This window comes from Callithrix jacchus, chromosome 17, assembly GCF_049354715.1.
Source record: "Callithrix jacchus isolate 240 chromosome 17, calJac240_pri, whole genome shotgun sequence".
Taxonomy (NCBI): domain Eukaryota; kingdom Metazoa; phylum Chordata; class Mammalia; order Primates; family Cebidae; genus Callithrix; species Callithrix jacchus.
In genome coordinates this window covers 33429757-33454752 of record NC_133518.1, presented here as the reverse complement: position 1 = coordinate 33454752, position 24996 = coordinate 33429757, and the positions used below count along the sequence as shown (strand labels likewise).

At 36.5% G+C, this 24996-nt stretch overlaps 1 protein-coding gene across 1 annotated transcript; it reads left to right on the top strand.

The window, feature by feature from the left end:
* The first annotated feature begins 4668 nt into the window (after positions 1-4668).
* Positions 4669-24263, top strand: LOC100393374 (arylacetamide deacetylase). The gene is made up of 5 exons (XM_002759483.7): positions 4669-4847; positions 7959-8181; positions 11229-11298; positions 20589-20760; positions 23349-24263. The coding sequence occupies exons 1-5, from the start codon at positions 4710-4712 to the stop codon at positions 23943-23945; spliced, it is 1200 nt and encodes a 399-aa protein (XP_002759529.4). The 5' UTR covers positions 4669-4709; the 3' UTR covers positions 23946-24263.
* Positions 24264-24996: the final 733 nt, after the last annotated feature.

Here is a 24996-nt window from a genome sequence, read left to right as displayed (position 1 = left end):
TATGAAGGGGCAAAAAGTTATGTAGATTAAGAGTTATATTTACAAATTCTACTTTAGCGCCTTTTGATTTACAAAGCCCTTTTTATTTCTTATCACCAGTCAGCCTTTCTAAGACATGGCTCAAAGTTTCTTTTGCAAGAATGCTTTTCATTATTCACTACAAACCATTCCAATTACTACTTAAGATATTCAATTTGCCCATAATTTCTTGGCTTTTATTAAAGATGAAATAAATTATTCAAAATATATCAGAACTTTTTAATGAATCAGTATGTTTTTCTCTCCACTGGGGGGATGTGCTTCTACTACATTTTCCAGAATATCTGAAAATTAATGTGCTTTTCTCCAAGTCGGTGGGCCACAGCCCTCTCTGCCCAGTGATGCTCTGAAGATACAGTAATGCTGCAGTTTGGACAGAACTTTCCAGAAGTGAGTATTTTCTTTTACACGATGCTCACTGGAATTTGTGCTATTATTGGTCACATGGTACAATACGGCAATCTGTTTTGCTAATAAGAACTTTCTGGGATAGACAGTGAGATAATAGTTTTGGCTGGGGGTTTCTATATCTATTTAATTTCAGGCTTGATATAAACCATATGCTGTCTTTTGAAGAAACAGAGTTACAAAACGGGAAGAAATTCTTTTACTTTCTAATATCGAGAGTCCTCATAGCATATTGTAGCTATACACTCCTCTCAGATAATGTTGAGAAACCATGGAAAATAATGCTGCTAATTACCGTTATGGAAAGTCATCATATTCAATAAGTGAAAATTTTTATTGATCAAGAAAGGTAAGTTTTCTAGGATTCTAGTTATTTTTCTTTTTAAAAATAAGTTTTGTAAGTATTTGGTTTCCTCTTGTCAAGTTTTACTGGCTTCTTTATTGTATCCCTGAGTGATTCTAAAGCATACCACTAACAAGATGAACAACAAGGTGATATTCGGCTTATATTTATAATAAAAACGACCTATTCTAATAGGAGTAAAGTCATAAGATATACATTAATTTAAAAACCTTCTACTTAGGTATGATTTTTAAATTTCATTCAAAACTCAGAAGTCATATATTTGAGCTACTCTGTGACATTTAAGCATTAATAGTAGATTTGGGTATATGCTATTGATGTGTAAGTTCTTATGAAATCATACTGTAGCTTCACTGACTGAAAAATACTTAAAAATTATGAGAGATGTGGTTAGTTGCTTTGGAAGAATACCTCTCCCTACTATGAGTATTTCATTGAGAACCTGACCCAGTCTATCTCCTCAAATCTTCTTGCTACAAAATTAACTCTCTCTCAGTCTCTCTCTCTATATGTGTGGTGCATATGTGTGTATACATAGTTATATATATGTGCGCGTGTATATGTGTATATCTGTGTCTACAATGACCCATCCTGTTCACATTTCTAACTTTAACACCTTTACACACAAATTGTCTTCATTCTTTTACATATATATATACGTGTGTGTGTATATATATATATATATATATATACACACACACACACTCACACACACACACACACATAGCAATATATAGAGAGGAAATTTTTAACTGTAACAAGTAGGAATTGTTTGGTAGTAGAGATTAGAAACTGCTGAATCTTCACTGGAAGAGGTCTTTGATCTTAGCATCCACAATTCCAAGAATGGAGAGCTTATTACTTTCTTATGTAGCCCACTCCATGTTTCCAAGATAATTGAAAGCAAATTTTATTTTTTAAATATTGAAATATTCATATAGTTGAAAATCAATACAAAGAAAGTATACAATGACATATACTGCTCCCATTTCTAACTTTATTCATCTTATTTCCAACCCAGTCGTATATACACCATCAGTCTTATTAGTTTCTTGTGACTTATCCTGGGTATTCTGCTCCCATTATAATAATAACAAATACAAATAATAGAAAAATGTATTCTTATCCTTCTTCCTTTCTTACATAATAGACACCATCACACATATGCTATTATGCCTTTACATTTTCATTTACTTATACATCCTCCAGGTGTTTGCACGCCTTTACATACAAACTGTCTTCATTCTTTTACATAGCTGCATAGGACTCAATATCTGTGTAAATCATAGTTCATTTAATCAGCTCTATTCAGTTGAAACTTTTGTTCTTCCTAATGTTTTGTTATCACAAACAATAAAATGGTATTTGATATGGTTTGGCTGTTTTCCCACCCAAATCTCATTTTGAATTGTAGCTTCCACAATTCCCACATGTTGTGGGAGGAAGCCAGTGGGAGGCAATTGAATCATGGAGGTCTTTTCCTGTGCTGTTCTCATGGTACTGAATAAGTCTCACAAGATCTGATGGTTTTATAAAGGGAGTTCCTCTGCACAAGTTCTGTCTTGCGTGCCGCCATGTAAGACATCCCTTGCTCTTCTGCATTGTGAGACCTCCCCAGCCATATGGAATTATGAGTCAGTTAAAACATTTTCCTTTATAAATTACCAGGTCTTAAGTATGTCTTTATTAGGAATATGACATAAAGTTACAATTGAAAAAAAATGTGTGTATCATTATTTATATATTTTTTAGCTTCACTTTCAATTGATGTATTTGAAAGTGAAGTCCGTTGGTTTGGCAAATGCAAGATTGTGATTAAATTTTGATGGTTTTTAATTTTGAGAAGGCTCATTTTTCTGATACAACTATTAGTAGAACTGGGAAGAATATTTATGGACTGTGACAACACTGGGATACATTTAGAATATAAATTTCAGTACATCTGAAGTTGATGGTTCCTTTGAAAGAATTCTTTAAAAGGATTTAACTCTTGATATAATGGGTTTTATAACAGTTTGAATTAATTTTAAATGTACATTTATACCATGAAATGTTAATGTTTGCTCTGATATTACCTATAACTTGTGGAGGCTGTACAAGAGACTGAATTTTCTATATGCCTACTGGTTTTCTGCATACTTGTTCTAGTCATAAAATAATAATTAAAAGGAGAATATTATTCTAATAATAATCTATTATTAGAACATGTAAGAATGAATGAGATGGGAGTGTCAATTACTATCTTTCGCTTTTTTCAGCTCTTGCTTCTTGAACTATGAAGTTCTGTTGTCATATGTATACGTGCTTACAATTGTTATGTCATCTTGGAGAACTGAACTTTTTGTTATTACAAAATGTCTCTATTCCAGTTAATATTCTTTTTTTCTAGAAGGTTATATGAATATATTTCTCTTTTTGACATCAGTTTATTAAGATTTCTTCTTGACCATTGTTTTAATAATATTAGGAGAATGGAGAGGATGTTAAAACAGTGCTCATTTTACCATCTTATTTCATAGGCATTTCCTTTTGAAATATGTACTTGAAAATTGAATCTTTTTTTTTCTTGAAATCCCAATAACTAGACCTTCCATGAAAAACTGTTGAAGTATGTCATCTACTTTATTGAGTTGTTGGTCTATTCCTCTTTGCATCAGTTTGTTATACATTCTATATACTAATATTTTCTTATTTATATGCATTACAAATATCATTATCCACATTGTAGCTTGTCTTTTCTTTTTGGAGATGATGGAGTCTCACTCTGTTGCCCAGGCTGAGTACAGTGGCACAATCTTGGCTCACTGAACCTTCGCCTCCCAGGATGAAGTGATTCTCCTGCCTTAGCCTCCCAAGCAGCTGAGATTACAGGTGCCTGCCACCACACCTGGCTAATTTTTGTATTTTTAGTAGAGATTAGGTTTCAACATGTGGACCAGGCTGGTCTCAAACTTCTGACCTTAAGTGATCTGCCTGCCTTGGCCTCCCAAAGTACTGGGGTTACAGGCATGAGCCACCACACCTGATCATAGCTTGTCTTTTCAATTACTTTATTGGACAGTTTGATTAACATAAATTCTTAATCTTAACTAAACTCAATTTTTCAATACTGTGAATATTTCTGTCTCTGAAAAGTTAACCTAAATTTTATAAGGGCAGAAATAGTAGCTATTTTGTTTTCTGTACTCTCAACACTTTAAGATTATATTTGGCTGGGTGCTGTGGTTCACACCTGTAATCCCAATACTTTGGGAGGCCCAGGCAAGCAGATCACTTGAGGTGAGGAGTTCGAAATCAGCCTGGCTAACATGGGGAAACCCTGACTCTACTAAAAATACAAAAATTAGCCAGCCATGGCGGCGCAGGGCTGCAATCCCAGCTACTCAGGAGGCTGAGGCAGTAGATTCGCTTAAACCTGGGAGGTGGAGGTTGCAGTGAGCCAAGATTGTGCCACTGCCCTCAAGCCTGGGTGACAGAGTGAGACTATATAAAATATACATATATAATTTGTTTGGTTTTCCATGATAAGCTATTTTAAAACAAAGAATCTGAATTCTGTATGTTTTCTATGGATAATTTTGTTATAGTTAAATATTTTTTTCTAAGTTATTACTCAATACATGCTTATCTATCCTACAAATAACAGTATACTTTGCCCTCGTTTCCTATTACTCATTAAACCTTGAAGTTGCACTCAACACAACTGTATCTGAATAACAGATAAAATTTTGACCTTACTATGGCAACCTTAAACTAAGTGAGCAACTCTATATTCAAAAAAGCAAGATAAATCTTTTGGGTGGAGCTGAAGCACACCAGTCATTAATGTATTTTATTCAGGCATATTATGTAAGTTTACTTTCTGTGTTTCTGAAGACCAAGAAGCAGACAGAACACCATGGGAAGAAAATCGCTGTACCTTCTGATTGTGGGGATCTTCGTAGCGTATTATATTTATATACCTCTCCCAGATAACATTGAGGAGCCATGGAGAATAATGTGGTTCAACACACAGTTCACGACTACAGAAAAATTAGTAAGTTTGGAATTTTATGAATTTAGCTGTGCATACACCACCACTTGGAGAAGTAAAGTTTTCAAGATTCTATTCTCTTGATTTATTGACTTATTAATCTTTTAAAATAACTGCTGTGGCCTTTGACAATGTATTACTTAGAAATGTTATTTGCTTGTTTTCTGTCTTATATATTGGAATCATGTTAATCAAGAACAGCAAGCAGGGAGCCGTTTGAGTAGGTTTCACTAAAAATACTTTGTTTAGGTAGCTTGAATGTTGTGATAGTGGCTCTCCTTTGAAATTCTTATCTTAGGTATGGTTTGTTACTTAAATTTTATATTCAAATTAGAGCTCATCTGATTATGTAGCACTGTGTTCATTATAGATTTTTATGCACTTATCTTTGGATTCAGAGTATAGACTAAGGACATGTAAATAAGTTCTCAAGAAAATATTCCATAGGCAGGCTGGTTGGCATATGCCTAGGGTTAACTATGAGAGGCATTATATACAGAAATGAAACGGGGAGGGAGACCTGGGTGTTCTGGCAACTGGCTGCTTGCCAGGGCAGCTCAGATGCTGGCATTTAAAAAGGGACAGCTCTCACTTGATCCTGAAAAATATTTTTCTATTACTTCTTTCATTATTTTATTATCTTCATTTTAAAAAATCTCTTTTCAGAACATAAACAAGATGAATGTTGTAACTCCTGGACTAATCTTTTATTTGGCATTTATTTAACAATTCAATTCTGTCAAATCCTATTGGGCAAACAAGGAGTCTGTCCCCACACAGTTGACATTCTAGTAGTGGAGAAAAAAAAATTAGAATCAAATATGTAAATGATTTCAGTTCATAAGAAGTACATTGAAGGAGGAAAGATGGAAGAAAAGAGAGTAATTTGGGCAGAAGGCAAGAGTGGGCTACTGCATGTATGGTGAGAAAAAGTCATTCTGAAGAGGAAACATTTACTTAGGGACCAGAAGAATGGAAAGAAACTAATCATTCTAAGTGCTAAAAAACACATTATGCAGCGGAGATAGCAACAAGTACAAAAATCCCAGCTACAAAATATTGAAAAGTCTAAGAAATCACATGACACATTTGAGTATACTGGGGAAATTGTTGCAATTAGTTTGGAGAGGTTAGAAGCCGTATCATACAGTGCTTTGCAGACAATGGTAGTGAGTTTTGATTCATTCTGTATGTTATGCAGAGCTATTAAAGAGCTTTAAGGAAGGGACACATTTTTTTTCTCATATTTACTACAATATGTGACAGGTCTTGGATTTTTTTCTTGGGATCTATTATATTTTTATTTATTTGAGCAATCATATATATATATATATATATACACACACACACACACTTCTCTGGTAGACTTCTAATTCATTTAATCATTAATTTACTTACATTCTGTCCACAATTTATGAATGTAACATAGTTTCGGAGCTCTCAACAGATACACCTTTTTAAAGTTGTTTTAGTGCCTTTCTTCTTCCTGAATTACCTGCTTCTTTGTTTGCTTGCTTTTTTTGTGGTCAATTATTCCCCGTTTGTCTGCTTTTTCCTGATTAGCAGGCTGGCTTCTCTGAAACCTTTGGCAGTCTCTGAGTGTTCATACCCTTTATTAAAAGATTATGTTATGAACATTTCATCAAGAATTAAACTACTGGATTGAAAATCCTTCTAAATATCATTTACTAGCTTTGTAGGCATGGATGACATATTAATCCTTCCCAGACTCACTTTCCTCATATCTGACATGGATATATAATGCTATCTACAGTCTATGTCAGCAAGTTGTTAATATTACTGAGATGACTACACAGAGTGCTCGGAACGCTGACTCATTCCACAGTGAAAGGACGGACTGCAGGAAGGCAAGCTACCGCTACCGTCTTTATTCCTCCCTCTCATTCCTTCCCTCCCACCTATGCCTCCCAGCTCCCATGTGCAACCAGCTCTATAGCCACAACTCACTGCACCAGTAAGAGCCTCCCTCTCTAAACTAAACAAGTTCCTCCACCTGGGAGGATTTTTTCCTTTCCTTATTTGGTCAGCAAAACACTTAGGAAACGGTATTTCTTTCAAGCCTCAGATAAAATTGCTTTTCCTGTTTGAAAGCAACTTTCCAGTTGCTGCTCCCAGGTAGCTTCTGTAAACACATGCTGTTTACTCCCAAAGTACCTTGTACAGAGTTCTGTAATAGTATTTACATTGGTTTTTTTTTTAACAGTTCACTTATCTGTCTTTCACACTTAACTGAGATTCTTGAGAGGAGCATTTGTTTGGTTCATCTCTGAAACCCTAAAGCTTGGTAGCAAACCTGACACATTTTAGTGAAATAAGAACTAAATTAGTAGCAGGGGTCAAGATAAAACTGCCTCTTTGCCCTCTGAAGATTGCTGAAAGTCAACTGACGGGTCTGGTTAATGGGAGAAAAGGCATGTACATTTTTTAGCATGCATAATAGACTTACAAAATATAAAATCTCAAAGAAATGGCCAGATGGTTGACACTTTTTTTGACTATCTTGAGGTTGCAGAAAAAATAGTGGCTTGGCCAGAAAACATTATGGTGGCAAGACAGGTTATGGGAAGAAGAGAAGTGGAGCCATGGTTAGCAAAAGTGGTCTTGTTATATAGATGGAACCTCAGAGATAGCAGCCCTCAGAGAGAATAGATGGTAAACTTTTCTTTCAGACATTTAAAGGTGTCAGCTTCTCAGTTGACTTTTCCTTGATCTGGACAAATCAAGGCTCTCAGAAAGCCTGCATCAATGCAGATTTTCTCTACAGATGCAAATCACCTCCACACACAAAAAAAGCTTTTCAGCTATTCTTGTATTTCTAGCCCTTCTGAAAAGCCATCTTGCAACATGTCAAGGAGATATATTTTGGGATGAAATATTTTATTTCCTTCACAGTATACTCCTCTTTTTAAAGAACCACTTTAGGTATAACCTTTGCACTTCTGGTTTCTTTTAAAGGGACCAAGCAGGATCCATGCATGAAGATTTATTTCATTCCATTTGAGTTTGTTAAGGGTTAAAGTGTACCCATAAGTCCATAGATCTCTTTGACATATGATATTTGAATTTTAAAACATGTGTGAATTTCATTTTTAGGCTGCATTTGTGGAGCTGCTGGGACTTCACCATATTATGGATTGCCTTAAGTTTTCCTTGAGCATTTATGAAGTCCCACCAACCTCAGATGAAAATGTCACTGTGACTGAGACAAAATTCAACAACATTCTTGTTCGGGTATATGTGCCAAAGAGGAAGTCTGAAGCACTAAGAAGGGGGTTGTTTTACATCCACGGTGGTGGCTGGGGTTTGGGAAGTGCTGGTAAGTGAATGTTTTGAGAAATCTCTGTCACTGAGGTAGTTCACAAACATTTTACTACGTCTTCAGGAGGTATATATGCCCTTTGGCATGGACATTACCACCTCTTTTATCTTCTCATGCTTTGTTCTTCTGGCAAAGTTTTACTTTTCCTTGAAGCTTTATATCACTCTTTTCTACATATGCATTTGCTCATCAATTCAGGTAAATGTGAGAAGACACTTTTTTTTTTCTATTTATTGCAATTACTCTAAGAAAGCCTTGTTACTTCTATCATTCTCCACTTGATATTACAGAACCATTTAATGTTTTATCCATTTATTCACATATTTACTACATGCTTGGTAATATTTTAAGATCTTTGGATATATTTTTGAACTGACAAAATTTCCTCATGCCTGTAATCCCAGCACTTTGGGAGGCCAAGTGCTTTGGGTGGATCACTTGAGGTCAGGAGTTCAGGATCAGCCTGGCCAACACGGTGAGACCATGTATCTACTAGAAGAATACAAAAATTTAGCTGGGCGTGGTTGAGGGTTGCCTGTAATCCCAGCTATTGGGTAGGCTGAGGAAGGAGAATCGCTTGAATCTAGGAGGTGGAGGTTGCAGTGAGCTAAGATTATGCTGTTGCGCTTCATTAAGCCTGGGCAACAGAGCAAAACTCTGTCTCAAAAAAAAAATGATTGTCTTCTTGGAGCTTACATTCTAATGGAGACAATCCTTAATCCATTGATAAGTAAGTAAATAATACAGTGTGTTTTAAAGTGATAAATGTAGGAAATAATTGGCCAGAATGTTAGAAGAAAAACCTTAGACAAATTAAATTTAACAGTTTAATTGAGCAAAGAACTACTTGTGCATCAGGCACCCTCCCTAACCAGAATAGATTCAGAAAGTCTCCACCACTCCCTCATGGTCGAGGGGAGTTATGGATATAAAATGGAAAGTGACATTCAGAAAACAGAAGTGAGGCACAGAAATAGCCAGGTTGGTAACAGCTCAGCATTTGCCTTATTTGAACCTGGTTCAACAAGTTGGTTACCTTCGGCTGAAACTCAGTAACTGGGAGAAGAGTAGGTTACACATCCAATTGAGTTACAAACTCACTATGTATTGAGAAACCTTTAAAATATGGCAAGAGGCAGCTTTAGGCTAAACTTAATTTAGCAAAAATAATGAAGGTTGCATGTTTCTTGATGTTAGAATTACAGCAGAAAGAGAAATATATTTAGAAGTGGAAGCACTGGAATAAAAGTCAGGATTGTGTGAGAAAATCACTTCACCCAGCTGAGTCCTAGGGCTCTTAATATTCATTTGTTTACCTCCAATGAATACAGTATAGATTAGCAGCAGGAATGAAGATAGGGCTGGGTCTATTAAGTTAAGAGCTCTGAACTCTAGAGAGGAAGAATAAATTAATCCTGAAAAGGAAATGTTACAGGCTCAAAATTAAGCAAATTTGTCCATTGATGTGGGAAGTTAAAGGAGAAAAAGACAGAAAGAAAAAAAAGAGAGAGAGATCTGAGTGGGTGTCTCGTTTCTGACAGGAAGACTGGGAGGGTGAGGGCAGACCTCTGGGGAGTGCAGACAAAATCATTGGGTGAAGGAATGAGCAGACAGCAAAGCACTGAGGTGGTTAAAAAGTCAGAAAATGAAAAGAAAGCCAAAGAAGGCAAGAACCTCAAGAAAGAAGAAATAATGAAAGTACTGGATGATGTAGAGATGCCCAGTAAGTAGGATGGAATTATGTCTCTTGGATGTTGAACTTCTTTTTTGTTTTTGAGACAGTCTTGCTTTGTTACCAGGCTGGAGTGCAGCAGCTCAATCTCGGCTTACTGCAACTTCTGCCTCCTGGGTTCAAATGATTCTCCTGCCTCAGCCTCCTGAGTCGTTGGGACTACAGGCGTGTCACGCCCAGCCAATTTTTATATTTTTAGTAGATATGAGGTTTCACCATGTTGGCCAGGATGGCCTCAATCTCTTGACCCTGTGATCCACCCGCCTTGGCTTCCCAAAGTGCTGGGATTACAGGCGTGAGTCACGACGCCCAGCCCAATGTTGAACTTTTTATGTTAATGTTGAAGAGAGACTTGCTGACATGATGGGATATACACAGAGAAACAAATTACAGCAAGCGAAAGTGAGAGGCAAGAAAATAAAATGGTAAGAATAATTGCTGGCCTTAAAGGGACTTAGTTGTGAAATAAATAAGCTAATAATAGATTGAGAGTTGAGTAAGAGCATTTTCTTTTATTGTTGTGTGGGAGAAATATAAACAAGTTGGTAGACTGAAATAAAGGAAGGCAACAAATAGAAATATGTTAGCGAAGAAACGAGCTGGGAGTGTTGACTGGTAGCTACACATCCCAAAGGAAATAAAAGGGAAGAAGATTTAGAGCACTGGTAAAATAATTGGATATAAATTAAAAGGTTGGAAACAGATAAAAGGAGCATTAAGTCTTCCTCCTAGATGAGAGAAGAAGAGGCAAAGACACACCTCAGCTAGGTACATTCTTAAAATAGTAATGCAGGTGTGAGCAGTAAATGCCAATGTTTGTTTAAAGGGGCCTAGTTCTATTCCAGTTATATTCAGGTGTTTTCTCTATCATCCCATGCTAGATGATCCTTCTACGTGCTACATTTCTGTCTCTATCTCCTTGGCTCACATATCTGACAACATACTGGTCAAGTTAGTGACTTGTCTTTTATCTTTGTATACCCATCATCTAAAACAGAGCCAAATCAATACCTCCTTCCAATAAGAGAGTCGGGTTAATCTAGAGAATGAGGCTGACATGGAAGGACCAATGGCAAAATGTGCAGGACAAAAAAATAAAAGGGAGGAAGAGCATTAGGAGTTTCATTGGGAAACTTGCATTCCACTGGATGATGTCTTATAGATAAATACAGTGTTAAATTTGTCTCTTGTGTTTTAAGGTAAAACAGAACTGCCAGAATGTGAAAGAAGTGCAGCAGGATTTTGTGAATATGACAGCCTTCTCTTCATTTATCTACTTTACTAATATCTTACTTTTTTCCTTTTATTTCAGCTTTACATGATTATGACTTGCTGTCAAGATGGACAGCAGACAGACTTGATGCTGTTGTCATATCAACCAAGTAAGATCTGTGCTGTTCTACTTTCTGGCCAGATGCCTAACATGCCAGGATTCTGTCAGACTCCTATTTTTTTTTTTTTTTGAGACATAGTCTGTCACCCAGGCTGGAGTGCAGTGGCAGGATCTTGGCTCTCTGCACCCTCTGCCTCCTAAGTTCAAGCAATTCTCATGCCTCAGTCTCCTGAGTAGCTGGGATTATGGGCGCAAACCACCAAATCTGGCTAATTTTTGTGTTTTAGTAGTGACGGAGTTTCACCATGTTGGCCAGGCTGGATTTGAACTCCTGACCTCAAGTGATCCGCCTGCCTTGGCCTCCCAAAGTGTTGAGATTATCCAGCTGATTCTCTCAGCTTTCTTGGCCCATGCATGATTATGACAAAAATAAATGTTTCTCAGATGACAATAGTAGGCAATTGCAAGTGAGCGCTAGGTCTAACCTTGTTAGAGTTGAGAAAAAAACAATCTCTATATGTGTGTACAAGTGTTATTTAGGCAAAAAGAAACAGCGTAAAGATTTTTTTTTCACATCAATTTAAACTGTATCATTTATGGACATAATTACCTGGATGATAATTCCTTTCAACCCTTAATTCACAGTCTTTAGAAATGAGTCAGAGGATCATCTATAAAAGTGCATCATAAATAATTTCCATCTCAGATGGTCATTGTGAAGAGTAAGTGATAACATCCTTGAAACAGACTTAGCCCAGTGTATAGCACTTGGTGAGCCTAAAATATAGGCTGAATAATTCTAAATATTTAAAATATACCCTATATTTTAAATACAGGCTATACTGGGCTAAGTATATTAAAAATTTATCAAATTAAACAAAATGGATGAGCTCATATAAAATTGTGTTAGGTGAATAATCCATGTATGGAAACAACACTTAGGGACAGTAAAATTACGGGTGGACTGCTGGGTAGACCCATGCGAAAGCAGTATATATTTAAATTTAAACTTCAGAAAGTAAATGAAAAGTGAAAAAATAACATACTCATCACCAGTTGTCAAGTTATATCATTATTATAAAATTGGGACATAATCATGCTCAATATTTGGTTTTATGTGATCACTTGTAAATGTAGTGGCTAGAATAATATTTTGTAAAATGCAATTAGAAAATTCAGGCTAAAGCTGTTTTGCATTCCAGCTTTATTCCTAAAGAGAATTTTCTTAAACATGGCAATTCAAATTACAGTATAAAACCTACACCTGTGTTAGATTCAGTGATATGACTAACAAATCACATATACTTGAAAGATAAAATACACTTTTAAATATTTATGCAAATATATGCCTTGCCTTCAAATGGCCTCATTTTATTTATATTAAAGATGAAGAACTCCAATATTAAAAGAGAAAATTTTGGTGATTTTTAAATTTAAATGGCCAATAAGCACATGAAAAGTTGCTGAATATCATTAGCCATTAGAGAAATGCAAATCAAAGCTACAATAAAATACCACTCCACAGTCACTAGGATGGGTATTATATATGCATTTAAAAAGATAATAACAAGTGTTAGTGGAGACATGGAAAAAAGGGAATCTTCTATACTGCTGGTGGGAATAAACACTTTGGCTCCTTAAAAGGTCAGTTACCTTATTGACCCAGTATTTCCACTTCTAGGTGTACACACAAGAGAAATGAAAATATTCCCATATAAAAATTTGTATGTTCATACAATTATTACTCATAAACAAAGTGGAAACAACTCAATGTTCATCAACTGATAAGTGGATAGATAAAATGTGCTTTTTCTATACAATTGAATAGTTAAAATTCAATTGAATGTTTAAATAAAATGTGGCACATCTATACAAATATTCAATTGCATAGATGTGCCACATTTTATCCATTTATCAGTTAATTATTTGTTTGTTAATAGGGCAGGTACAGCATAGACAAATCTTGAAAATATTATGCTAGATGAAACAAGCCAGTCATAAATGGCTAGTTTTGTGATTCCATTTATGTAAAATGTCTAAATTGGGGCAAATGTATAGAGATAGAATGGAGATTAATGGTTGCCTGTGGTTGGGTTTGGAGGATTGAGGGAAAAGAGAAGTCACTACTAATGGGTATAGAATTTCTTTTTGGCATAATGAAAATGTTCTAAAATTGGTTGTGGCAATGATTGCACAACTCTGAATATATTGAAAACCACTGAATTGCATACTTTTAATGGGTTAGTTTCATGGGTTATGAATATCTCAATAAAATAATATTAAAAATTAAGAGCTTATCTTCATCAAAAGACATTAATAGAAGTCTTAAAGTTGGTGTGTGTATATACATGTATGTATACAAGTATGTATACTATAAAAAATTTTAAATACACATATATATTTTCAAATCCAAAATATACAAACACCTACCAATTAATAGACGTATAGGGGAAAGACTCAGAAAGAAAATTTACCGAAAAGGATATCCAATTCATCAATAAATTTATGAAAATGTACTAAATACATCAGGAAAATACAAATTAAGACTGTTACATAGGGAAAAAAGAAGATGGCGTGGTAGGAGCAAATCAGGATTGCAGCTCTCAGTGAAGACACAGAGGGTGAGTGCAATCCATATTTCCGGATCTTTGTTGCCCACAGAACGGGGAAATTCCCAGGTGTAGGAGAGACACGGGATACCAGCGCAGCTGTTTTGGCTCAAGCGGCCATTTCAACCGGCGCTGCAGCACAGCAGCACTCCGCACAAAACACACTGGTCTGGGTGCCCTGTTAAACTGGCAAACTGAGATTAGGGAGGGCAAATTAGCATATCCATCTGATTAAGTGGGACTTGGACAGTGAGCCAGACCAGGAGCTCCTGGGAAGCGACATTTGAGCCAGCGCAGTGGGACGCTGCATGGGAAATCACACAGATCCCGGTGCCCTATCAGCAGGCGACTGAAACACCTGGGAGAGAGTCAACTGTTCAACTTAAAAAGAAAAAAAAAGGGGGGCTCTGAGGCAGGGAGCCAGGTGATCAGGCTCGGTGGCTCCCACCCCACAGGGACAAACAAAATGGTGATTCGAAATGCTCAGGATTGAGAGTCTCACTGCAGGCACAGCTGAACCCAGGACAGTGCAGCTCAGTGGGGAGGGATATCCGCCAATACCGAGGCATTCTGCCCCTACTGAGGTACACTCCCATTGCTGACTCAGCCTGCCATTGCCGAGGCAACCCACCATAACAGAGAGACTCAGCCAACAGGGTGGAGCCCGCGACAGCAGGGTGGAGGCCACGACAGTAGGGCGGAGCCCACGGCAACAGGGCGGACCCCATGGCAGCAGGGCAGAGCATCGGCAGACAAATAGTGACTAGACTGCCTCCTAGCTGGGCAGGACAGTGCAACAGATACTCATAAAGAAAGCCCTAACTCCCTTAGACAGAGCATATGAGGAAAAAAAAGGGGTTTTATGAGTTCTGCTGCAGCAGACTTAAACGCACCAGCCTAACAGCCCTGAATGATCAACGGAGCTCACAGCTCAGCACTTGAGTTCCTATAAAGTACAGACCGCCTCTTCAAGCAGCTTTCTGACCCCTGTATATCCAAAGAGTCACCTCAAAACGGACTGATCAGACTGACATTTGGCAGGCATCATTCTGGGACAAAGATAGCAGAAGAAGAAACTGGTAGCATCCCTCACCATTCTGCAGCTGTTACAGGTGCACCCCAGATAAGCAGGGCCTGGAGTGGACCTCAGTAGTTGTTCAGCAGAGGGGCTAGACTGTTAGAAGAAATACTAAGTAACAGAAATACTTCATCATCAACAATCTGGGCGTCCACTCAGAGACCCAATTGAAAAGTCAGCAACTACTCAGACAGCAGGTGGATAAACCCAAAATGATGGGAAGAAACAAGTGCAAAAAGGAGGAAAACACCAGAAACCAAAACACCTTGCCTCCTACAAAGAACCAAAACTCCTCACCAGCAAGGGAACAAAGCTGGACAAAGAAAGAGTGTGATGAAATGACGCAATCAGACTTCAGAAGGTGGGTAATGAGAAACTTCCGTGAGCTAAAAGAACATGTTCTAAATCAATGCAAAGAAACTAAGAACCTTGAAAAAAGATTTGAGGAAATGATAACAAGAATGGACACCTTAGAGAGAAATATGAATGAATTGAAGGAGCTGAAAAACACGACATGAGAACTTGGCGAAGCATACACAAGTTTCAATCCCTGAATTGTAAATGGGCTAAATGCACCAAGCAAAAGACACAGACTGGCAAATTGGATAAAAAAACCAAAACCCATCAGTGTGCTGTATCCAGGAAATCGATCTCACATGCAAGGATACACAAAGGCTCAAAATAAAGGGATGGAGGAAGAATTACTAAGCAAATGGAGAGCAAAAAAAAAGCAGGAGTTGCAATTCTCATCTCTAATAAAATAGACTTTAAAGCAACAAAGATCAAAAGAGACAAAAAAGGTCATTACATAATGGTACAAGGATCGATACAACAAGAAGAGCTAATGATCCTAAATATATATGGACCCAATACAGGAGCCACCAGATATATAAGACAAGTTCTTAATGACTTATAAAGAGACTTAGACTTCCACACAATAATAGTGAGAGACTTTAACACTCCACTGTCAATATTAGACAGATCAACCAGACAAAAAATTAACAAGGATATCCAGGGCTTGAACTCAGACCTGGAACAAGCAAACCTGATAGACATTTACAGAACTCTCCACCCCAAATCCATAGAATATACATTCTTCTCAGCACCACATCACACCTACTCTAAAATTGACCACATAATTGGAAGTAAAGCACTCCTCAGCAAATGCAAGACAACTGACATAATAACAAACAGTCTCTCAGACTATAGTGCAATCAAGCTAAAACTCAGAATTCAGAAACTAACTCAGAACTGCACAGCTTCATGGGAACTGAAGAACTGGCTCTTAAATGTTGAATGGATAAACAATGAAATGAAGGCAGAAATAAAGAAGTTCTCCAAAACCAATGAGAATGAAGACACAACATACCAGAATCTCTGGGACACATTTAAAGCAGTCTCCAGAGGAAAATATGTAGCAGTAAGTGCCCATATGAGAAGAGTGGAGAGATCCAATAATGACACCCTATCATCAAAATTGAAAGAGCTAGAGGAGCAAGATCAAAAAAACTCAAAACCTAGCAGAATACAAGAAATAACTAAGATCAGAGCTAAACTGAAGGAGATAGAGACATGAGAAACCCTTCAAAAATCAATAAATCAAAGAGCTGTTTTTTGAAAATACCAACAAAATAGACAGACCACTAGCCAGACTGATAAAAAAGAAAAGAGAGAACAACCAAATAGATGCAATAAAAAATGATAAAGGGGAAATCACCACAGATTCCACAGAAATTCAAACCATCATCAGAATATTACAAACAACTCTATGCACATAAACTAGTAAACCTGGATGAAATGGATAAATTCCTGGACACCTGTGTCTTCCCAGGCCTAAACCAGGAGGAAGTCGAAACTATGAATAGACCAATAACAAGGTCTGAAGTTGAGGCAGCAATCAAGAGCCTACCACACAAAAAAACCCCAGGTCCAGATGGGTTCACAGCCGAATTCTACCAGACACACAAAGAGGAGCTGGTACCATTCCTTCTGAAACTATTCCAAAGAACTCAAAAAGAGGCAATCCTTCCCAAATCATTTTATGAGACCAACATCATCCTGATACCAAAACCCGGCAGACACTCAACAAGAAAAGAAAACTTCATGCCAATATCCATGATGAACATAGATGCAAAAATCTTCAATAAAATACTGGCAAGCCGATTGCAACAGCACATCAAAAAACTTATCCATCATGATCAAGTAGGATTCATCCCGGGGATGCAAGGCTGGTTCAACATACGCAAGTCTATAAATGCAATTCACTACATAAACAGAACCAAAAACATAAACCACATGATTATCTCAATTGATGCAGAAAAGGCATTTGACAAAATTCAACAGCCCTTTATGCTAAACACCCTCAATAAATTCGGTATAGATGGAACGTATCTCAAAGTAATAAAAGCTATTTACGACAAACCAACAGCCAATATCATACTGAATGGGCAAAAACTGGAAGCATTCCCTTTGAAATCTGGCACTAGACAAGGATGCCCTCTTTCACCACTCCTATTCAATATAGTACTGGAAGTTCTAGCCAGAGCAATCAGGCAAGAAAAAGAAATAAAGGGTATTCAAATAGGAAAGGAGGAAGCCAAATTGTCTCTATTTGCAGACAGCATGATAGTATACCTAGAAGACCCTATCGTCTCAGCCCAAAAACTCCTGAAACTGATAAGCAACTTCAGCAAAGTCTCAGGATATAAAATCAATGTGCAAAAATCACAAGCATTCCTATACACCAATAACAGACTGAAAGAGAGCCAAATCAAGAACGAACTGCCATTCACAATTGCTACAAAAAGAACAAAATACCTAGGAATACAACTTTCAAGGAACTTATGGGACCTCTTCAAGGAAAACTACAAACCACTGCTCAATGAAATAAGCGAGGACACAAACAGATGGAGAAACATTCCATGTTCATGGTTAGGAAGAATCAATATCGTGAAAATGGCTATACTGCTCAAAATAATTTACAGACTCAACGCTATCCCCACGAAGCTACCATTGACTTTCTTCACAGAACTGGAAAAAACCACCATGAACTTCATATGGACCCAAAAGAGAGCCCGCATAGCCCAGTCAATTCTAAGCAAGAAGAACACAGTGGAAGGTATCACACTACCAGACTTCAAACTATACTACAAGGCTACAGTAATCAAAACAGCATGGTACTGGTACCAAAACAGAGATATAGACCAATGGAGCAGAACGGAGGCATTGGAGGCAACACAACATATCTACAACCATCTGATCTTTGACAAACCTGACAAAAACAAGCAATGGGGAAAGGATTCCCTGTTTAATAAATGGTGTTGGGAAAACTGGCTAGCCATGTGCAGAAACACATGAACCCCTTTCTAACACCTTACACTAAAATTAACTCCAGATGGATTAAAGACTTAAACGTAAGGCCTGGCACCATAAAAACCCTAGAAGAAAATCTAGGCAAAACCATTCAGGACATAGAAGTAGGCAAGGACTTCATAACCAAAACGCCAAAAGCATTGGCAACAAAAACCAAAATAGACAAACGGGACCTAATCAAACTCCACAGCTTCTGCATGGCAAAAGAAACAGTCACTAGAGTGAATCGGCAACCAACAGAATGGGAAAAAATGTTTGCAGTTTACCCATCTGACAAAGGGCTGATATCCAGAATTTACAAAAGACTCAAACAGACCTATAGGAAAAAAACAAACAAGCACATTCAAAAACGGGCAAAGGATATGAACAGACACTTTACAAAAGAAGACATACATGAGGCCAACAAACATATGAAAAAATGCTCATCATCACTGGTCATTAGAGAGATGCAAATCAAAACCACATTGAGATACCATCTCACGCCAGTTAGAATGGTGATCATTAAAAAATCTGGAGACAACAGATGCTGGAGAGGATGTGGAGAAATAGGAACACTTTTACACTGCTGGTGGGAGTGTAAATTAGTTCAACCATTGTGGAAGACAGTGTGGCGATTCCTCAAGGCCTTAGAAATAGAAATTCCATTTGACCCAGCAATCCCATTACTGGGTATATATCCAAAGGACTATAAATCGTTCTACTGTAAGGACACATGCACACGAATGTTCATCGCAGCATTGTTTACAGTAGCAAAGACCTGGAACCAACCCAAATGCTCATTGATGATAGACTGAACAGGGGAAATGTGGTACATATATGCCATGGAATATTATGCAGCAATAAAAAATGATGAGTTCGTGGCCTTTGTATGGACATGGATGAATCTGGAGAACATCATTCTCAGCAAACTGACACAAGAACAGAAAATGAAATACCGCATATTCACACTCATAGGCGGGTGAGGAAAAATGAGAACACATGGACACAGGAAGGAAGAACTACACACTGGGGTCTATTGGGGGGAATAGGGGAGGGATGGCGGGGGCAGGGGAGCTGGGGAGGGATAGCCTGGGGAGAAATGCCAAATGTGGGTGAAGGGGAGGAAGGCAGCAAAACTCACTGCCATGTGTGTACTTATGCAACTATCTTGCATGTTCTGCACATGTACCCCCAAACCTAAAATGCAATAAAAAAAGACTGTTACAGATACCTTTATATACTTGATATTATAGATAAAATGTGAAAGACATAAAACACCGAGTGTTGATAAGGTTTTGAATGTATAGCACTTTCATAAGCTCTGGTTTGAAAATAACTTGGTAAACTACTTAGCGAAACTTGAACATTATTAAGCAAAGCTAAGCATTTATGCATAGCTCTGGTACTATCAATATCAACAGAATACATGCATATGTTCACCAAAATCATGTACTAAAGTATTCATAGCAACACTGTGCCCAAGACTGCAAGCAGCCTAAATCCCCATAACATTTTTTAAGTTAGAAAAATATTTACTTAGTATTTATTTGTTTAATTATTTATAAGAACATTTAATATGTAATCTACTCTCTTAACGAATTTTAAAATTTGCATTATTTTTTACTATAGGTACAGCGTTATACAGCAGATCTGTAGAGCTTATTCAACTTGTTTGACTGAAACTTTACGTCAGCTCATCAGTAACTCCCCAATTCCTCCCCGCTATAGCACTTGCAACCATCTTTTTACTTTCATTCTATGAATTTGGCTGTTTTAGACCCCTTATATAAGTGGAAACATACAATATTTATCCTTCTACGACTGGCTTATTTCACTTAGCCCATCAGCATGTTAATGGGTAAATGATTTGTGGTATATTCAAATGATAGAGTGCTGTACAGGAAGATAGAAGCAATGTGAATGAGCCTCAGAAACATAATGTTGAGCAATTGAAACCAGATACATAGGAGTATATGCTATATGATTTCATTTCTTTAAAGGCCAAAACGAAAAATAATTTATGCTGTTAGGTCAAATTAGTAGATACTTCAGGAATTAAAGAGAGTAAACAAATGGTTTCTGGGGTGCTGGCAATGTTATATTTAATGATCTGGGTGCGGGTAATATGGCTATGTTCAGTTTGAAAATTAAAGAAATTATATACTTGTGTGTACTTCCAGCATGTATTAGGTTGGTGCAAAAGTTATTGTGGTTTTTGCCATCACTTTCACACCACCCTAATGTATTATGGTTTAATAAAAACAAACAACGAAAGATGTGCAAACTGTTTTCTCTTTACAGCTACAGGTTAGCACCTAAGTATCATTTCCCAATTCAATTCGAAGATGTATATAATTCCTTAAGGTGGTTCTTGCGTAAAAACGTTCTTGCAAAATATGGTGTGAACCCTGAGAGAATCGGTATTTCTGGAGATAGTGCAGGAGGGAATTTAGCTGCAGCAGTGACTCAACAGGTATGATGTGCATAATTTCTATGCTTTTAAAAATAGTCTACTTATAAACATATTTAATGCATGTATTAAAATATAAATGCAAATAGGAGGTGTTAATTTTTTTGAAACTATTAAAGAGAATATTGAGAAGAAATGACTAAAACATTATAATGTCAATCTCTGCTTCTGTCATAGGTTTTTCTCTTTCTTAAGGGAATTCTTTGGATAAATCACTCATTTAAAATTAAAGGCTGCATGTGGTAGTTCACAACTGTAATCCCAGGTCTCTGGGAGGCAAAGACAGAATAATCACTTGAGACCAGGAGTTTGAGAGCAGCCTGGGAAACATAGTGAGACCCTGTCTCTACAAAAATAAAGAAAAAAGAAAAATTAACCTGGCATAGTAGTGTGAGCTTGTACTCCTAGCTACTTGGGAGGCTGTGGAGGCTGAGGTAGAAGGATCTCTTAAGCCCAGGAATTCAAGGTTACAGTAAGCTGTAATCATGCCACTATATTCCAAGCTGGATGACAGAGTAAGGCCATGTCTCCAAAAAGCATAAAAAATAAAATAACCTGTGTCAGTAAAATATTATACTAAATAGATGAATGAGATCATATAATTGTGAGACTAATGACCTTATTACCTTATTAGAGATTCAGATGAATTTATATAATCTTTGATGATATATTCCTCTAGTACCAAAATAGTCATCCTATTTTTAGAAAATCGTCAACACATTCAAAGATTCCCATGCTACTTACAAAGAAAAAATATGAAGAATTCAAATGATTTTTGTATGTATATGTAAAATCAGATCTCTTTATCTGTAATAATGGTAATATAATAATAACTGGATTTTTACCCCAGATTATATGTAGAATTGGTTTTGGCTTTATGATGAAGAAGAAACACTGCTATTGATTGTTTAAACATCTAAACTATTTTCCCATGTAGTAGTGGGAAAGAACTAAACTATTTTCCCAAGGATGGTGTGCTAGTCAGGAGAAGAAGCTCCCTAAGATCTTCTTTCTAAGATCAGAAGTAGAAGGTTAGATTTTATTAGGTGACTTCAGTTACAAATGAGGATTCTAAAGCAATTTTAAAACATTGCTGTTATTTGTTTTGTTAATTATATTTATTTATATTTTTTTACACTAAAAGTGTTTTGACTGCTAGAGTCTGTTGGACAATATTTTCAAAAGTAAAGAATTACAGTTGCACTTTGTTTCAACCACAATATAGAACAAGTATTTGAAACTTCACTGGTAGATTACTAATCATTACTATGGATTTCATAATGAAGCAGCAAAAGCATTAGACTGGACGTCAGGAAATTTGAAGATGCAACAATCTCTAGATTTGATATTGGCTTAATCTCTCTAAACATTCGTTTTCTCACCTGTAAGAAAAATGAACTCTTTCAACTTTAAGGAGTTCTTTGAGGGTCATATGAGTAAATCTATATAAAATACCTGGCAACTTGTAACAATCTTTATAAATAGTCTCCAAAATGGTCTGTTTTAATAATTGTAGTTAAAATGTAGGTAAATACCACAATTTGCAAAATATTTGGGGTTACATTTAATAATATCTGTATTTTATGTAGAAGTTCTTCTATACATCTTTTATAATATATTATGCACTTTGAAAATATGTAAAATTAATTTTAACCTATATGTTCTCACAATTTAAAATACATTTTGTAATATTTCATTCCTATAAATCCCCTTTTTTCCTACCTTGTATTTGTATATCTCTCTTTACAGACCACTGATTATTACAAATATTAGCACAACAGGCTTGATGTAAAAGAGTGATGTTAATAGACCATTTCACACAAAAGGCTTGTGCAAATTTCCTAAAATGTCATGTCACTTTAGCATCAAAGCCATGTCAGAAACCTCTATTAAATGATCCTTCTTCTTAATAACAAAGCTTATTGGTATACTGGTATATTTTAATAAACTTTTTTTTTGAGACAGTATCTCACTGTGTCTCCCCTGCTGGAGTGCAGTGGTATTTTCTCAGCTCTCTGTAACCTTCGCCTCACAGGTTCAAGCAATTCTCCTGTCTCAGCCTCCTGAGTAGCTGGAATTACAGTTGTACACAACCATGGCTGGCTAATTTTGGGGGTTTTGCCATGTTGGCCAGCTACTCTCGAACTCCTGACCTCAAGCAATCCACCCACTTCAGCCTTCCAAAGTGCTGGGATTACAGGAATGAGCCACTACACCAGGACTATTTTAATAAACTCTGACATTAGTGGATGAGAATATTTATGCAGTTCTTCTGGTTATCATTTCTAGTAGAAAGGTTAGGACATTAACTGTCTAATGATCATTTAGATCTTTTTGGATTATCCATAAAACATATATGACAGATGATTTTCCTTAAGTTGAAAATATCCTTTAATTGATGAACTAGAAACACATTTTGAATGTTAGAAAAGTTTGTTGTGATGGTATGTTTCATTTATTACTTAAGTCTTTGTGAGATTATGAAAAGTTAGATAGATAAAGAGAAGATAGATAGATCGACAGATAATCTTATTAGGGTTATTTTATTGTTTTAAATGAAAATAATTTGTGCAAATCATCTTGTTTCTCAGCTCCTTGATGACCCAGATGTAAAGATCAAACTCAAGATCCAGGCTTTAATTTATCCTGCCCTTCAGCCTCTTGATGTTGATTCACCATCATATCAAGAAAATTCACATTTTCCATTTCTGCACAAGTCGCTCATGGTCAGATTCTGGAGTGAATACTTTACCACTGATAGATCACTTGAAAAAGCCATGCTGTCTAGACAACATGTACCTGTGGAATCAAGTCATCTCTTCAAATTTGTTAATTGGAGTTCCTTGCTCCCTGAGAGGTTTATAAAAGGATACGTTTATAGCAATCCAAATTATGGTAGTTCTGAGCTGGCTAAAAAATATCCAGGGTTCCTAGATGTGCGGGCAGCCCCTTTATTGGCTGATGACAACAAGTTACATGGTTTACCCCTGACCTATGTTGTCACCTGTCAATATGATGTCTTAAGAGATGATGGACTCATGTATGTCACACGACTTCGGAACGCTGGAGTTCAGGTGACTCATAACCATATTGAGGATGGATTCCATGGAGCATTTTCATTTCTAGAACTAAAAATTAGTCACAGGCTGATAAATCAGTATATTGAGTGGCTAAAGGAAAATCTTTAGTAAAACATGTATCTATAATATATTTTTATATTAAGTAAATCTCAAAACCTCAGAAAATTTGCATCAGAAATTGGTCTCGTTTTGAATGGCCTAGTTAAGTTCCACATATAGCATGATAATTGTTAAGTAGTCACTTTTCTGGTTTTTTTTCTTACTCTGGGATTTCATTTCAATTTTCTACATTAACTATCTGCTATGTCTGAGATATCCTTCTTACACTGTTAATCTTACTTTTAAAAATATTATATTCTTGTATACTTTATTTTTGTGTGTTGGCTACTATTTACAATTGCAGGAGAATAAATGTGAGCAAATATAGCCTGTCTGAGTAATTTCAAGATTTTAATCAATGTTCATTTACAACCTAAAACATTCCTCATCACAGATGTGAATTCAATGCCAATTCTTTTCAAAAGCAATTGCCTTGGTGAAATGTCAATTTATTACCACTGTAAATTTCTCTATGAAACACTTTTAGAATTTAGGTACCAAGTGTTGCACTAATCATTGTTTTAAACAAATCACTGTGGTACTTTGGGGAAATAGCTGCTTTATATTTGAGGAAAGATCAAGAAATTGAAGTTTAGTAAAGGCAGAAAAAAATATTTGCCAAAGATTGCAGATGTGGAAGTCACTGATGAATGATAGAAAAATCAGAGAATATTTTAATCTGAGAAAAGCCCATTCTGATACTGCAGGAAGAAAAATAAATAAAATGGAATATATTTAAGGCTGGGCAGAATTACTTGTATTGACTGTGAAATATGTAGTGTACTCTAATTATAAAGAAGCCCAGCATAGGCAGTCTTCAGATGGTGCAGGAGCTGCACACAGTTATCAGGGAATAAAGCTTTTTCTATTTTTGTACTCAGTGATATGATTTGGCTGTGTCCGCACCCAAATCTCATCTTGAATTGTAACTCTCACAATTCCCATGTGTCATGGGGGAACCTGGTGAGAGGTAATTGAATCATGGAGGTGGGTCTTTTTTGTGCTGTTCTCATGATAATGAATAAGTCTCACAAGAGCTGGTGGTTTTAAAATCAGAATT

Excerpts from the sequence above, each read along its gene's own strand:
- LOC100393374 (XM_002759483.7), top strand. The coding sequence starts at position 4,710 with ATGGGAAGAAAATCGCTGTACCTTCTGATTGTGGGGATCTTCGTAGCG. Across the intron at positions 8,182-11,228 it reads CTGGGGTTTGGGAAGTGCTG|CTTTACATGATTATGACTTG; the intron begins GTAAGTGAATGT and ends CTTTTATTTCAG. Across the intron at positions 11,299-20,588 it reads GCTGTTGTCATATCAACCAA|CTACAGGTTAGCACCTAAGT; the intron begins GTAAGATCTGTG and ends TTCTCTTTACAG.